Below are 16,330 nucleotides of genomic sequence, written 5' to 3'. Positions count from 1 at the left end.
GGATAAGTGATAGGCAGATAGGTGGTTGAGGGGGGTTGGAGTAAATGTAAGAAGAACGGGGAAGATCAGGAAGAGGGAGAAAGGGGAAAAGGGGAGGAGCTGTGAAATTTGATGTTCATGCAATAGGGTTGTCGACTTCAGGCAGAATATTAGGCATTGTTTCATCCATCCAGCCTCTGTTGCTCTTTCCACTCCCTCCTCTTCCATCTCCCTACCATTCCCCCTTGACCCAGACGGATGTAGCAGTTCTTGCTCCACCTTTAATACTGGCTATCTCACCTCCATCTTTCAGCCCAGACCAAGTCTCCAACCAAAATGTCAACTGTTCATTTCCCTCGGTCACTGCGCCTGGAGTCATCGGATAGCCTAGGGGTCAATACCAAAGTTTAGAACCCAAAGGTCGATCGGAAGTCCAGAGGTTGAAGCCAATGGCCATAGTCTGGAGACCAGAGATCTGTCCTGCAGTTGGAGCAGTGTGTGTGTGTGTGTGTGTGTGTGGGGGGGGTTACTTTTTGTATTATGTTTATGTGTTGTTTTGTTTGTTGTACTCCATTGTGCTGTGTTCTGTGTGGTTCTGCCAAGCATTGTGGGCACGCTGTGGTTGGCACCAGAATGTGTCGTGACCCTTGCAGGCTGCCCCAGAACATGAGTTGGCTGTTAATGTAAAGCTCGCATTTCACTGGTTTCATGTAGTGTGATAAATGAATCCTTTAGCATCTTGTGTGCTCTTCAGTAGGCCTGGCAAAGCCGGCAAGGCTGTATAAATAGCTGCCGTCTCCTTTATGAAAGAATAACGGCAGCACAGGATCCGAAGTCGAGTTTGTTGTTCGATGCGCAGAGCTGTATTGAAAAACTTACTTGCAACACCATCAGAATCTCATTTATTAACACTGGGTTATTTCCTGAAATTTGTTGTGCGTTCACAAGAAGAACCTACACATATTTTACAAGAAAGAACACAATCAAAACTAAACAAAGTCCATTTTAGTGCAGGTTGTGAAGCTGCAGTGATTGCGGTTTTGCGGTTAGTTTAAAAACCCAATAGTTTAAGGGAAGTAGCTGTTCTTGAACCTATGGTGTGTGGGACTTGAGGCTTCTCCGTCTCCAGGCCGATCGAAGGCGCAAGAAGATGCCAATCACGTACCACCATAACCAAACCAGTCTGAATCGAGGAGACCTGCCGGCAGGGAGCGAGCACTTCCGACAGACGGGCCGCTGCAGCCTCGCTCCCAGGGCCAGCGGCTGCACAACACTTCCGGCCCCTTCCTGCCAGGCTCCAAAGGTCGGCAAGCTGGTGTCTGCAGATCTGGGGTAAGTGGCGGTACTGGGGAGACGAACCTGCGGGGAAATGTGGGAAATCTGGGCGGGGGGCAGGGGGAACCGTTAGCACCACCTCCTCTGCCTACTCTGATTTCTGGGCAGCAGAATTTGAATTGGGTGACAGTGCAGACTCTGGCCTTGGCTGGATGCGAGTTATACTCATGGGAAAGTTTCTTACTCCACTTTCCCTCAGCGAGTTTCACTGCCAGTCCGCCGAGAGCAATCCTCCCAATAACTCGAATCCTTATGTCCGGTCACTGCGCCTTTCCGTTTCCCCTGCTCTGGACACTCGGCAATCTCCCGCCGGTACACCGCCAAGGACATCTTCGGAAGACGATGCCTCAAGTAGACACAATCCATCATTAAGGACCTTCACCAGGCATTCATCAACCACATTGTGTAATCGTGGCCTCCCTGCTCTCGCAATATCTGCTCTGCTGCCCTCAGTGTCACTGTGTGCGTTTGTTGCTTGACATGGGTGACCACGAACACGAACGTTCTTGGCAAATTGTCCTACAGAAGTGCCTTCTTCTGGGCAGTGTCTTCACAAGATGGGTGACCCCAGTCATTATCAATGCTCTTCAGAGAATGTCTGTCTAACGTCAGCGGTCAGGAATGAGGTGGGCGCCGACTGCTCCCACCACCGCCCACCTCCTGCTCTCATGACTTCTCATGACCCTGATCGGACGGGAAGATTTCCCGTTGATCTGTTCTCACCGTCTCCTATACAGAATTCCCCTTTCTCCTCACCTTCCACCCACCAGTCCGTCACCCTCTTCAGACAGAATTCAGAATCAGGTTTATTATCACCGGCATGTGACGTGAAATTTGTTAACTTAGCAGCAGCAGTTCAATGCAACACATAACCTAGCTGACAGAGAAAAATTAATAATAACAAATAAATCAATTAGGTGTGTTGAATAGATTTTTTAAAAATGTGCAAAAAACAGAAATATTAAAAAATGTTGAGGTAGTGTCCAAAGTTTCAATGTCCATTTGGGGATCGGATGGCAGAGGGAAAGAAGCTGTTCCTGAATCGCTGAGTGTGTGTCTTCAGGCTTCTGTACCTCCTACCTGATGGTAATAGTGAGAAAAGGGCATGCCCTGGGTGCTGGAGGTCCTTAATAATGGACGCTGCCTTTCTGAGACACCTCTCCCTAAAGATGTCCTGGGTACTTTGTAGGCTAGTACCCAAGATTGAGCTGACAAGATTTACAACCTTCTGCAGCTTCTTTTGGTCCTGTGCAGTAGCCCTTCCATACCAGACAGTGATTCAGCCTGTAAGAATGCTCTCCACAGTACATCTATCGAAGTATTTGAGTGTATTTGTTGACATGCCAAATCTCTTCAAACTCTATAGCCACTGTCTTGCCTTCTTTATAACTACATCGATATGTTGGGACCAGGTTAGATCCTCAGAGATCTTGACCAGGAACTTGAAGCTGCTCACTCTCCACTTCTGATCCCTCTGTGAGGATTGGTATGTGTTTCTTCATCTTACCCTTCCCAAAGTCCACAACCAGCTCTTTCGTCTTACTGACGTTGAGTGCCAGGTTGTTGCTGTGGCACCATTTCACTAGTTGGCATATCTCACTCCTGTACGCCCTCTCATCACCACCTGAGATTCTACCAACAATCGTATTGTCAGCAAATTTGTAGATGGTATTTGAGCTATGCCTAGCCACACAGTCGTGGGTATATAGAGAGCAGAGCAGTTGGCTAAGCACACACTTTCCCCTTTCTCCTCACCTTCCACTCACTTGTCTCTAGCTTCTGTTCTCACCATCTCCACCCAGAATTCCCCTTTCCCCTCACCTGTCTGTCACCGTCTCCCACCCAGAATTCCCCTTTAGCTTCACCTCCCACTCACCTGTCTCTAGTGTGACACACACCCATTGCCCTCACCGTTCAGCATTGTGAGGGAATCACTCAAGAATACTAGGCTGAGGTAAGACCACACAAGGACCGTAAGTGGTCACCAGCCATCAGACTGGTTCCAGGGCTGGTGGCTTTGACTGTAAGGAGTGGTTGAGGAAACTGCTGCATTTTGGGAAGGTCAAACCAGGGTAAGATATTGAGAGTGAATATCTGGGTTCTGGGTGTGTTTTTGGACAGTGGTGTTGTTCCTAATGAGTGGTGGAGTCTGAGGGAAGTTAATGGGAGTGTGGGGAGGAACAAATTGTTTTGGGCAGGATGAGTATGGACTCTGCCTCGGAAATTCACCTCTTCTATAAGTGACTAATTCAGCTTTACTGCCCTAGTCTTGGACTTAATTACATCACTCTCAAACTCATTTTAGCATTCCATTACAACATGATCACTCTTCCCCAAAGATTTCACTGCCAGTAGTGATTGCAAGACACCAAAATCAGCGCGATGGTGGCAGACTTTAAGTTGTGATGTAAACCCTATCTCTGCCACTAATTTGTTTGTCGTCTCCTCCCTAGGTTCATCTTCTCCACGATGTGGCTCATTATCTTCACCCTGGTGGTTGGAATTCTCGTTTATTACTTGTTTTTGCGTGAGAGCCCCAGGAGCATCCCGGAGGGGTTCGGCTGGTGGGGGGAGGGGGATCGGCTGGAGTTGGAGGAGGAGGATGAATCCGTCAAGCCGTTCAAGCTTGAAGTGTCGGAGGAAATGATCCAGGTAACTGTGGAATCACAGTACCAAACCAGGAATGGACAGATAATCAAAACAGGGCCAGTTACAGACCAGGCTTTTGTAATCAAGCCTGGCAGTGTTACAGGAACAAAAGGGAGCTTTAAGCTTATCCCACCTCCGACGAGCTGTTAGCTCAGCTAAGAGACTGACTGTTTAGCAATTCATGTAGGATGTGAGCTGGGTCACAAGAGGGAAGAGGGTCTGAAAGGTAAGGAGAGAATTCGGGCTTGTGTTTGAGACCACAGCACACAGACCCACACTTACTGGGTGCTACGGGCTTGTTCCCGAGGTTCTTCTATAAATCAACACTCCTAGGAAACCTTCTAAGGTCCCTGGTATTTAGTCCATGTTCAGAGGTCATTTTATTTGGTACCTCCTGTACCTAACAAAGTGGCCACTGAGTGTATGTCCGCGGTCTTTCGCTGCTGTAGCTCATCTACTTCAAGTTCAACGTATTGTGCTGTTCCTCATTACACTGTTATAACTTGTAGTTATTTGAGTTACTGTTGCCTTCCTGTCACCTTGAACCAGTCTGACCACTCCCCTCTAACCTCTCCTAATAACAAGGCATTTTCACCCACAGAAATGCTGCAGTCTGGATGTTTTTCTACCATTCTCTGTAAACTCCAGAGACTGGTGTATGTGGAAATCCAGAGAGATCAGAAGTTTCTGGCTCCAACAATTATTCCATGGTCAAAGTCACTTTGATCACATTTCTTCCCCATTCTGACATTTGGTCTGAACAGCTGAACCTCTTGACTATGTCTGCACGCTTTTTTGCATTAAGTTGCTGCCATATGATTGGCTGATTAGATATTTGCATTGATGAGCAGGTGTATCTAATAAAATGGCTACTGAGTGTATATGTCCAACCAAAGTTTTACTTCCCAAAATGCATTACCTCACCTGAAATGGCTTGATAGGCCACTTGGAGGTCTGTTGGAGCTGGGCAATGAAATCCTCTCCCCGTGCTCCCAACCCCACTCCCAGAGATGGATAAATAGCGCCCTCTGGTGGCTCATTCCACATACCTGCCACCTTCCATTTGTTTAAAAAGAAATTTAAATTTCTCCCCTCTGAAAGCTCTAGTTCCAGCGCCCTAAACTGCAAAATGGACCTTTCATAACTTTATAAACCTTCTACATTCCAGTGAGAACAATCCAAGGGTATCCAATCTGTTCAAAGTAAATTTATTATCAGAATATGTATATGTCCCCATGTACTATCCTGAGATTCATTTTCTTGCAGACATTGAGTAGAACAAAGAAAAAATAGAATCAATTAAAAAATGCAAAGACTGACAAACAACCAATGTGCATATGCAAATAATAATAATGAATAGACAAACATATAAATAAATAACACTGACAAAATGAATTGTAGAGACCTTGAAAGTGGTCAGTTCAGGGTTGAGGTGAGTGAAAGTTATCCAAACTGGTTCAGGAGCCTGATGGTCCAGGGATAATAACTCTTCCTGAATCTGGTGGCATGGGACCTAAAGCTCCTGTACCTCCTTTCTGATGGCAGTTGCGAGAATAGTGCATGGCTTTAAGGTGGGGGTTCTTAATGGTGTGTGATGCTTTCTTGTGACAGTGCTCCTTGTAGACTGGCATAGTGCAGGAGGGACTTTGCTTTTGATGGACTGGGCTGTATCCACCTTCTTTGCTGGCTTTTCCATTCTTGGGATTGGTGTTTTCATACCAGATTGTGATGCAATATCTCCACTCAAAGTTTTAGATGACATGCTGAATCTACACAAACTGCTCAGAAAACAGGGTGCTGTTTGTGTAACGGAACTTAATGCTGGTCCCAGGACAGATCCTCTGACATGAATTTAAAGTGAACACTAAGGAACACTAAGGAACACTAAGGAACACTAGTGACATGAACACTAAGGAATTTAAAGTTACCGACACTTTCTACCTGTGATCCCCTAAAGAAGTCTGGTTTCCTCCTCCTGTTGTCAATAATCAGCTTCTTGGTTTTGCTGACATTAAGTGAGAAGTAGTTGTGGCACCATTCAACCAGATTTTCAATCTCCCTCCTGTACGTTAATTCTTCAGCCAACATACTTAAATATGGCATTAGAACTGTGCTTAGCTTCACAGTCATAAGTATAAGAAACAAATAGAGCAGGGGCTAAGCACACAGCCTTGGGCTACACCTGTGCTGATGAAGATTGTGGAGGAGATGTCTCCTCAATCACCTTCCTCCTTTCTCCTTTTAACAATATCCCTCTTTTCCAGGCAACATCCTGGTGAATCTCTTCCGCATTCTCTCTATTCCTCCCACATTCTTTCTGTGTGTGGCAAGCAGGACTGTCCACTGTACTCCAAGTGTGGTCTAACCAGTGTTTTGTTTAGCTGTATCCTGACTTCCTAAGTATTATACACACTACCCTCTCCAGCAATGTTGACATTTTCAGATTTACCTCTCAGGTTTCTCTGTACATTAACATGTCTGCTGGAAAGTCACTGGAATATAGTGCATTCTTCACCCTTAGCAACACGCCTAAAATGCCGGAGGAACTCAGAGATCAGGCAGCATCTATGGAAATGAATAGATAGTTAACATTGTGGGCTGAGACCCTTCTTCAGGACCAAGAAGGAAGGTGGAAGACATCTCTTCAGTCCTGAAGAAAGGTCTTAGCCCGAAATGTCGACTACCTATTCATTTCCATAGATGCTGCCTGATTTGCTGAGTTGCTCCAGCATTGCAGGCATGTTGCTCTGGATTCCTAGCATCTGTAGACTTTCTGTTGTTTATGATTACATACTCTTGTCTGGTTAAGTCCCAATTGTCACTGCTCCACCTAACTTTCCAAATGCTCCATGTTCTTTTCACTGTATCCTTGGACAACCTTCTCTGCTTTGTATGAACAGACCGAAGGGTTTCAGCCCAAAACGTCGACTCTTTTTCCAGATGCTGCCCAGTCTGCTGAGCGTGTCCGAGTTGTTCTGCTGTGTATGACTCCAGCAAACTTACTCCTTAGACCTGCTGCATTTGCATCTATTAAAAAGAAAAGAAACAGCATTGAACCCTGCTGTACACCACTAGTTACAAACTTCCAATCAGAGTAACACCCATCCATCACCTAACATTGGACTGAGTTTGTTTGCACTCCTCTGGACATTCTAAAGTCCAAATAAACCATATTTACTTCTCTGCTTTGATCAATTTTCGTAGTTAACTCAAGATCTTAGTCAGATCTGTTGGACATGATCTCCCCTGTTACAAAATCATAAGAATCCCTAACTTTGCAAGTGAACATAAATCCTGCCCCGCAGGATCTTTTCCAACAGCTTCCCTTGGCTCACTGGCCTGTAGTTTCCAGGATTTGTCCTTAGTGCCCCTTTTGAAAAGAGGGCACTGTTAGTTAACCTCCTGTCTTTTGCTACCTCACTCTTGGCTAACGAAGATGTAAAAATCTTAGTCAGAGCCCAAACAGTCACTTCCCTTGCTTCCATTTGCATTTTGTGATAAATCCCACCAGGTCCCAGGGATTTATCTATGCTAATCTGCTCCAATATTTCCAGCACTCCTTCCTTCCTGCTATGGATATTCTTCAGTGTACCCCTCCCTTAACTGTTCTTCCATGACATTCTCCCTGATGAAAACTAATGAGAAGTACTCATTTAAAATCTCACCTGGATCCACACAGATACTGTTCCTTATACTGTCTTTTTCTAAAATACTTAGAAAAGGTTTCTATATGTCACTCCATGGTCCTCCTTTGCCTTCCTAATTTCTTTTTGTGTGTGTATAAACCCAGCCTGTTGGAGTGTTGTTTGAATTCCAGGACCTGTACAATCGCCTGGACAACACCCGGTTCACCCCGCCACTAGAGGGCAGCTGCTTTCACTATGGCTTTAACTCCACCCACCTGAGGACGGTGGTGTCCTATTGGAGGAAGGACTATGACTGGCAGAAGCAGGTGGCGCTCTTAAACAGCTATCCTCATTTCAAAACCAGGATTGAAGGTGGGTCCCTTGGTCCACACTGTTCAAGATTCAATTATTATCAAAGAAGTTATAAATTGTACAACCTTCAAAGTTCAAGGTACATGTATTATCAAAGTACATATACAACCCCAAGATTCATTTTCTTGTGGGCATACTCTGTACATCCATAATAGAATCAATGAAAGGCCTTGGGGCAGGAGGAGTTGATGTAACTTTGGGTTGTGAGTGCCCCAGACTGTAGTGAGACGTTGGGGCTTGGACAGGGCCCCAGACTGTGGCGAAACATTGGTATAGCAGAGAGTAGTTGTGGGTGGGTGTTGTGTTACCCATGAGTTTTCCTGCTTATCCTCTACAATTAGGATAAGTTAGTGGACCAGTTATTGGGAACATGAGGTGTGGTGAATAGTGGAGTTTGGTGGGGGCAGACCAGTCATAGAGATCCTCGAATTCCTCAGAGCAGAGCAACAGGTCATAGCTAAGCTACAGAGGTCCGGACCCAGATCATGTATCATAAGGTTTTCGGGAGCATTGAGCGACAGAAGGATACTGGTGAAGGTCCAAGGATCAAAACGGGGCAGCACAGGTGGTTATGAGAAAAAGAATGAAAGTGCAGAGGAGATCTACCAGAAATATGAAAGGAGCATCAAACATTCTGGAGAAACTCGCGGGTCGAGCAGCATCTGTAAGAGGAAAAGAATTGTTGACATTTCAGGTTGAAAGGCTGCGTCAGGACCAGGAGTGGAGAGGGGAGATGGGCAGTACAGAGAAGAGAGGGGGAGCAAGGTGATTGGTGGCCGACAGAGGGGTGAGAAATAAGTTTCTTCCCTGTACTCTCAACAGGGCATATCCAAGTCCAGTGCCCCCTGAAAGTAGGTAGGGTGGTAAAGAAGTCGTATGGCATGGTGGGGGCCATGAGTGTAAGAGTCGCAAAGTTATATTGTAGGGACACAAAACTTTGGAGCATTGTGTGCAGTTCAGGTTGCCCCATTTCAGGAAGAATATGGAGCCTTTGGAGAGGGTTACTGGGATGCTGCGGGGATTAGAGGGTATGGACAAATGGGTTATTTTCTTATAACGTTCTATAAGCATTCCCCTCAGCTTCTGAAAGGAGCCCTGATTGAAGCTTATGAAATTTGGAGAGGCATGGGTAGAGCAGTCCTTTTATTTTAGGTTCAAAATGGTAAATACTGGAGGATATGCATTTAAGATGGGGGGGAGCATGGGAAGTTTAAAAGTGATGTACGGGACAGAGGGTGGGAGGTGCTTAGTGTGGTACTGGAGGGGATAGGGATCATGGACAGGCAGCAGAGATTTAATTTAATTTGGTGTTGAGTTTGGCACAAACGTTACTGTCCAAAGGGCCTATCCTGTGCTGTATAGCAGGGAGGTGGTGCCAAGCAGAGGAGGGGAGGGGAAATTGGGAGACACTGAATGATAGATGAGGCTCTCCTCCCCCCCCCCCCCCACCACTGCCTCACTGTTTCTTCACTCTGTCTGTCTGTCGTCTTTCTACCACTGTCTCCCCAGAATCATGAAGAACATTGCAAATTTCCTTAGCCTTGAAGATCTTTGTACAGGGAGAGTGGTTGTATCGGGGTCTTGCTGATTTGATTTTCAGGGATCCAGGTACACTTTGTCCACGTGAAGCCGGATGCCCCTCCCCCAAACCGAGCCGTTCGACCCCTGATGTTGATCCATGGTTGGCCGGGTTCCTTCTACGAGTTCTACAAGATGACTTCCCTCCTGAAGGACCCTGACAGTCATAACCTGGACAAGCACCAGAACCTGGCCTTCGAGATGGTTTGTCCCTCCATCCCAGGATATGGCTTCTCTGAGGCACCACACAAGCAAGGTGAGAGTCCCACCTGCCCAACCTCAAGTTTCTGGCCCAGGTAGCATTAGAACAACATTTTGACCCTAAAATACCTACCAAAACCTTATCCCACCCTGTTGTCCGGAAAACACCCATCCAAATTCAACCCAACCCCGTCCTAAGAATACCGACTGACAGCTTGTCTGATTCTTGACCCACTGGGAAGGACGGGGTGGGGTGTGGTTTGGGTGGGTGTCCCCGGGATGGGTTGGGTGGGGTGGGGTGTGGTTTGGGTGGGTGTCCCCGGGATGGGTGGGGTGGGGTGTGGTTTGGGTGGGTGTCCCCGGGAAGGACGGGGTGGGGTGTGGTTTGGGTGGGTGTCCCCGGGATGGGTGGGGTGGGGTGTGGTGTAGGTGGTGTTGGGACTGTCTGATTGGGTGGGTGTTTCTGGGATGGGCGGTGTGTTTGGGTGTTCAAACTGTAATGCATTCACTCCCCTGTCCGCAGGCTTTGACACGATCGCTGCTGCCCGCATTTTCCACAAACTGATGCAACGTTTGGGCTATGAGCGTTTCTACATACAGGGAGGTGACTGGGGTGCCGTCATCGCCACTAACATGGCACAGATGATCCCCGAGTGAGTCCAGCTCAGAGCAGTGTGTTTGACGGAGGAGGGAGGGACAGGGTTGGGAAGAGGGCTTGAAGAAGGAAAGGGAGTGTAGGAGGAAGGCATAGGGGAAGAGTGAGGAGTGCAGTTTGGGAGAGTAAGAGACAGGGAGGGCAGGGAACTGGAGGGAGTGGGGAGGGTGAGGGGGGTGGGCAGCAGGAGTGGAGGGGGAAGGAGGGATGTGGGGAAAGAAGGCGGGAAGAGGAGGGAAGGAGGACGGACAGGGAGCGAGAAAGGACAGAGTGAGGGAAGTGAGATCCTGGAGCAGGGGAAGGTGTCAGAGGGAGAGGAGGTAGGAAGTGCTGGGTGAAGGAGGAGGCCATAAAGAAGAGGGAGGTTCAGGGGAAGGGAGTGGAGGAGTGTTGAATGAGGATGGGTGTATGAGAGGAGGGAGTTGAGGAATGGGGACAAAACTCTGTAGGTGGGTGGCAAAGTCTGTTAACTACTCTGTCCCCACCCCATTGTTAACTCTGCCCCCCTCTACCCAAAGGAAGGTATTGGGAATCCACCTGAACTTCTTCCCATTGATGAGGCTGAAACTGCAGATACTCCCCTCCCTCTTTCTTGGGCCATACGTGCCGTCGCTGTTTGGATTCACACAGACTGATGTGGAGCGGATGTATCCCTTCATGAGGAACATCCATAAACTGCTGAAGGAGTCGGGGTACATGCACATCCAGGGAACTAAACCAGACACTCTAGGTAAATATGTGGCCCAAAGACAACAGCCACAGGCCTGGGGCACTGCACAACAGGATGCTGGGCTGTATTGAGAACACGGGGTCAATTATAGGCTGAGATCAAATACAGGGCTTCGGAGAGTTTGGAGATAGAATAGCAGGTCTATGGGTTGTTCTGGCTATCATTTAGTTCTATAGTTTAGTGGTGTTATATCCTTAACAATAGGCACTCACAATGGACTCCAGGCTGGGATCTGGCCAAGAATCTGTGGGTTTGTATCAGGTAGTGGAGTTGGTGTCTACAAACAGGAATCTGTTACCTGATGATGAAATGTCGTCAAGGTCTTTGGGCTAATACAGTGGCACCTTCTCGAGGAATATCCTGGAGCAAGTTCTGCCAGAGACATCTGGTGACTTTCATGGATCTCTGAGAGTTTGCTACAATCTAGAATCGGTTTTGTGGGCTTTGGCTTGACACGGGGAGCCATCTGTACCTGGGTTTACTGTGGCTGTTTCTCTATTCGACAGGCTGTGCTCTCAATGACTCCCCCGTGGGCCTGGCTGCCTACATCCTGGAGAAGTTTTCCAGCTGGACCAACATGGCTTTCCAGGATTTGGACGATGGTGGGCTGCTCAGGTGGGACACTCCTACATTCTCTGCTCGTCCTCGCATTTCCTCCGGTGACAGGCCCTGGCCTTAACCTGCACACTGCAGCTCCAGGATCAGATCAGTGCTGCTGAATACGGCAGTTGATGTTATGTAGGCTGCATTTTGAACGTTGTGTTCTGTTTTGGTCACCCTGCCAAAGGAAAGATGCCATTGCACTGGAAAGAATGCAAAGAAGATTTATGAGCATGTGGCCAGGACTTGGGATCTGAATTATGGAGCAGGTTAGGAACGTAGGAGACTGAGGAGTTATTTTACAGAGATTAGGTTCAATGTGCAGTCTTTTTCCAAGGTTGGGGAATCAAGAACTAGAGGACATAGCTTTAGGGTGGGCGGGGAAGATTTAATAGAAACATGAGAGGCAATGTTTTCACTCAGAGGGTTGCTAATTTATAGAACAAGCTGAGCCGCCAGAGGCAGGTACATTAACAACATTAAAAGGTACTTGGACAGGTCAATGGATAGGAATGGTTTAGAGGGATATGAACCAAACTCAAAAGCAAGTGGAACTAACTTAGGTGGGACATGTTTAGGTCAGCTTAGACCAGTTGGGCCAAAGGGCCTGTTTCGATGCTGTATGACTCTATGATCTGGTAGGCACAAGGCAGCACCTACAGATCCTGGCTGTACATGGGAGAGGCTCAAGTGTTGGGGAAGGTTACTGAGTGTGTGAAATGAAGAGAGAGATTGTGGCAGTACCCAGGAGGCTAGGCAGCTTCCATGGAGACAAACAGTCATCACTTCAGCTCTGAGACCCCACAATGGAAGCAGGAAAACGAGGGAAAATAATAGTTGAACATTACAGAAAAAATGGGGATGAAATGAATGACTAAAACTAGAAGGCACGCATCTAAGGTGAGAGGAAATGTGCAACACACACACACACACAGACACAGACACACTCACACACACACACACACACACACACACACACACACACTCACACACACACACACACACACACTCTCACACACACACACACACACACACACACACACACACACACTCACACACACACACACTCACACACACACACACACACACACTCTCACACACACACACACACACACACACACACACACACACACACACACACACACACACACACACACACACACACACACACACACACAAAATGCTGAGGGACTCAGCAGGCCAGGCAGCATCAGTTGACGTTTCGGGCTGAGACCCTTCAGCAGGACTAATCTTTTTATGCAGAGAGTAGTGAGCACTTGGGATGTGCTTCCAGCAACAGCGATGGAGGCAATTAGATGAAGACTTTCAGAAAGCTGTTAAATTGGCTGATGAATGTGCAGGAAATGGAGAGACGTGGACAGTGTGTAGACAGGAGAGATTAGTTTTGTTACATGTCATTAGCTTAATTACTTTAGCACAGCATCGTGGACTGAAGGCCCTGTCCCTGTGCTCGATTGTCCTACCGTCTGATACGGTGAGGCTCAGGTTACCTTGAGGATAAGGTTTCCTGGTCAATAGATCTACAATGACACTTAAAGAGAGGGGTTACATATAAAATAATGTGTAAAAACTGTGAAAAGTGAGACATTTCACAGATGGTATCAGTGGGGAGAGAAAAAAACTGAGGCAGTATCACAGGTGGGTAACCTACAGCAGAAATGACCATCTCTGATACTGAAGAGAAAAGGAATTAGCTGAATCTGTGGAATTTGATATTGAATCCAGAACAGTGCCACGTGTCCAGACAGAAGATGAGGTGTTGTACCTCAAGCTAATATCAGGCCTGGTTTGAGCACCAATAGGCAAGAGATGTGTCTGGTCTTGAGTTGGGTGGTTTATAGTCTACCAAAGGAACACTTTGAAAATGGGTCATGTAGTCGTGGAATCATGTAATCAGAGCCAACAGGGTAGAACGTTTCCTCTGTAATCTGAGACAATAGGGTAGAACTGATGACACCAGGCTGGTGAAACAGACTAGGCCCAAAAGGTTAAAGGTGAGCGGAGGAGAGGAAAAGTCCAGTTCAGTGATGATCAAGATCAGCTTGGTGTTCATTCCTCACCCAAGCCAAATGAATGCAAAGGAGTTGGGGCATTGAGAGTAAGAGTCTGGTAGTTGGGTTGCAGCTTTGGTTAAGCCACGTCAGAGTATTGTGTGCAGTTCTGGATCTCCCACGATGGAAGGGGAGACGTGGAGGCTTTGGAGAGGGTGCAGAAGAGATGCTGAATACTTCCACAAGACTGACAGTTTGTTGCTTCTGATACCAGCATTGTCAGTCACTTGTGTCCGCAAACGAAGTTGAGCTGCCGGGATTGGAGAGGGTGGAGAAGGATGGATTTGTTTCTCCACAGCATCAGAGATCGAGGAGAGACCTGGTGGAAGTGTAGACAACAATGAGAAACAGAGACATGGTGGAAAGATTCCTAACTTAATTCAAAGGGAAACAGGCAGTTCGGCCCATTTGCAAATAGTCAGAGTCTTTATCCCTCCAGAGTGGAAATGTCAGATATTAGAGGGCATAACTTTGAGGTGAGAGCAGGACAGTTTAAAGGAGATTTAAGAGGCAAGTTTTTTTTCACAAAGTGGTAGGTGGGAGCAGATACGGTAGCAACATTTAAGAGGTGTTTGGACAGGCAGGGAATGAAGGTATATGGAGCACGTGCAGGTAGATGGGATTGGTTAGAGCAGCATGGCCAGCACAGACATGGTGGGCTGAAGGGCCTTTTCCTGTGCTTTCCTATGGTATGTTGGATGAGATCACTGACAGAATGAGAGGCCTGAGAGGACGATGTTGCAGAGGGACACAAGCTGCTGATGGCACCTGAACTACCAGTGTAGGAAGTGTTATCTTCGTGTCTTTGACCTTCCACTTCTCCCCTCTTGTCCCAATGCAGTAAGTTCTCCTTGGACGAGCTACTGACCAACGTGATGATCTACTGGGTGTCGGGCTCCATCACCTCCTCAATGAGGATGTACAAAGAGAACCTAGGGGTGAAAGCCCTGAACAGAATTGATGAGAAGTGAGTGACCAGCACTGCTGGGGCTGTGGGTGGGTTATGGTTGGCTGGTGAAACCCCTTCCCGACAGCCAGGAGCAAGGAGACAAGGCCATCCTCCCTCTGACCATGCACCCTCCATACTGGGTGACCAACATTGAAGAGGGTGGGGCTGAGATGTAACCAGAAGGCAGGGAGCAGCCTCTGACATTCCACGTACACGTGGGGCACGGTCTCCTCCAGCTCGCAGAAGTGATGCGTGGCTGGCTGACCGTAGAAATTATTACAGGGCACCGTCCACCTGCTACACACCCTCCTCTTCCTAGCCATCACTCACCATCTGGACACGCTATGGCAGTCAGTCTTCACCTCTGGTGGCAAAGGGAGTCTCAGTAGAGGTCACTCTATGCAGGGTGCTGCCCTGGTACGTTGGCGACCTGGGTGGAGGGTGCCTGGTGGTATGGGCTCTCATGCTTTTGTGTCTCCTGTTGATGCCCAGGTTGGGTTGGGTCTTTGATGATGCTGTCTGCTTTTCCAAGGCAGCAAGAAGAGTGGACAGAGTCCATGGAGGGGAGGCTGCTTTCCCATCTCTCTGCAGTTTCTTGCAGTCACGTGCAGAGCAGTTGTCATACCAAGCTGGGTATTTTCTATGGCGCATCAATTGTGAGGGTCAATTGTGAAATGCCAAATTTCTTCAGCCTCCTGAGGAAGTAACAGTGTTAACGGCCATCCATCTTCCCCCAACACAGTGGCCTGGAAGCAAGCTCAGGGAAAACACTCACTGTAACTTGCTTTCAGAGACTTTCCTTCCTCCTTCTGCCTCTCTCTTTCAGGATCGCAGTCTACGTACCCACGGGATTGGCTGCCTTTCCCAATGAAGTAATGCATGTTCCATTGACCTGGGCCAAACAGAAATACAAGAGGATTGTGTCCTACTCCTACATGTCACAGGGAGGTCACTTCGCTGCCCTGGAGGAGCCTGTGCTGCTGGCTGAAGACCTCATACGCTTCATTCAATTTGTGGAAAAGAGTGGCTGAGAGATGCAGAGCTCAGTTCCATCTGAACAGGCCCCCCCCCCACACAAAATGGGATGCCTTGTCAGATAATCACAAGGTGAAGACGATCCCTTCGATCCCTTCACCTTCAGTTCAATAGTCTCCCGCTGTCAAAATGGATAATTGGAGCTGTTGTTGACTTTTTTGTGATCAAGTATAATGGACCATTCCCCGATGATACCGTCCACTTTTCCTGGAGTCCTTTGCGCTTCTCTGTCACACTGAGAAATAAAACTTAAACATTCCTAACTCCCTCTGCCTTTTTAATTTTCAAATTCCCTCTTTGTTAAGACTCCCTGCTCACAGTTAATCTTTTTATTAATCTCTGGATTTCACTGGCATTGTCAGCATTTATTGCCTATCCCTAATTGCGCTTGACAAAAAGTTGGGATCATCTTTTTGCAACACTGCACCCTTTCCGGTGAAGGTGCTCCCACAGTACTGTTGGCCAGGGAGCTCCTGGCTTTACACCCATTGATGGTGAAGGAACCATGATAGATTTCCAAGTCAGCAGAACATGGAAGTGGGAGGGGGA

General features: G+C 47.5%; 1 protein-coding gene across 1 annotated transcript; it reads left to right on the top strand.

Annotated features, from left to right (window-relative positions):
• Nucleotides 1–1,158: 1,158 nt before the first annotated feature.
• Nucleotides 1,159–16,044, top strand: LOC140733202 (epoxide hydrolase 1-like). The gene is made up of 9 exons (XM_073056217.1): nt 1,159–1,311; nt 3,768–3,966; nt 7,781–7,961; nt 9,562–9,795; nt 10,264–10,393; nt 10,914–11,125; nt 11,632–11,740; nt 14,639–14,764; nt 15,573–16,044. The coding sequence occupies exons 2-9, from the start codon at nt 3,784–3,786 to the stop codon at nt 15,775–15,777; spliced, it is 1,380 nt and encodes a 459-aa protein (XP_072912318.1). The 5' UTR covers nt 1,159–1,311; nt 3,768–3,783; the 3' UTR covers nt 15,778–16,044.
• Nucleotides 16,045–16,330: the final 286 nt, after the last annotated feature.

This window comes from Hemitrygon akajei, chromosome 9 (assembly GCF_048418815.1).
Source record: "Hemitrygon akajei chromosome 9, sHemAka1.3, whole genome shotgun sequence".
Classification (NCBI taxonomy): Eukaryota; Metazoa; Chordata; class Chondrichthyes; order Myliobatiformes; family Dasyatidae; genus Hemitrygon; species Hemitrygon akajei.
This window is presented reverse-complemented; position numbering and strand designations above follow the sequence as displayed.

What these genes read in the sequence shown, in the direction of transcription:
- LOC140733202 (XM_073056217.1), top strand. Translation starts at nt 3,784, where the DNA reads ATGTGGCTCATTATCTTCACCCTGGTGGTTGGAATTCTCGTTTATTAC. An exon ending in TGTCGGAGGAAATGATCCAG is followed by an intron (nt 3,967 to 7,780) that starts GTAACTGTGGAA and finishes TTTGAATTCCAG; the next exon opens with GACCTGTACAATCGCCTGGA. An exon ending in CTGAACAGAATTGATGAGAA is followed by an intron (nt 14,765 to 15,572) that starts GTGAGTGACCAG and finishes TCTCTCTTTCAG; the next exon opens with GATCGCAGTCTACGTACCCA.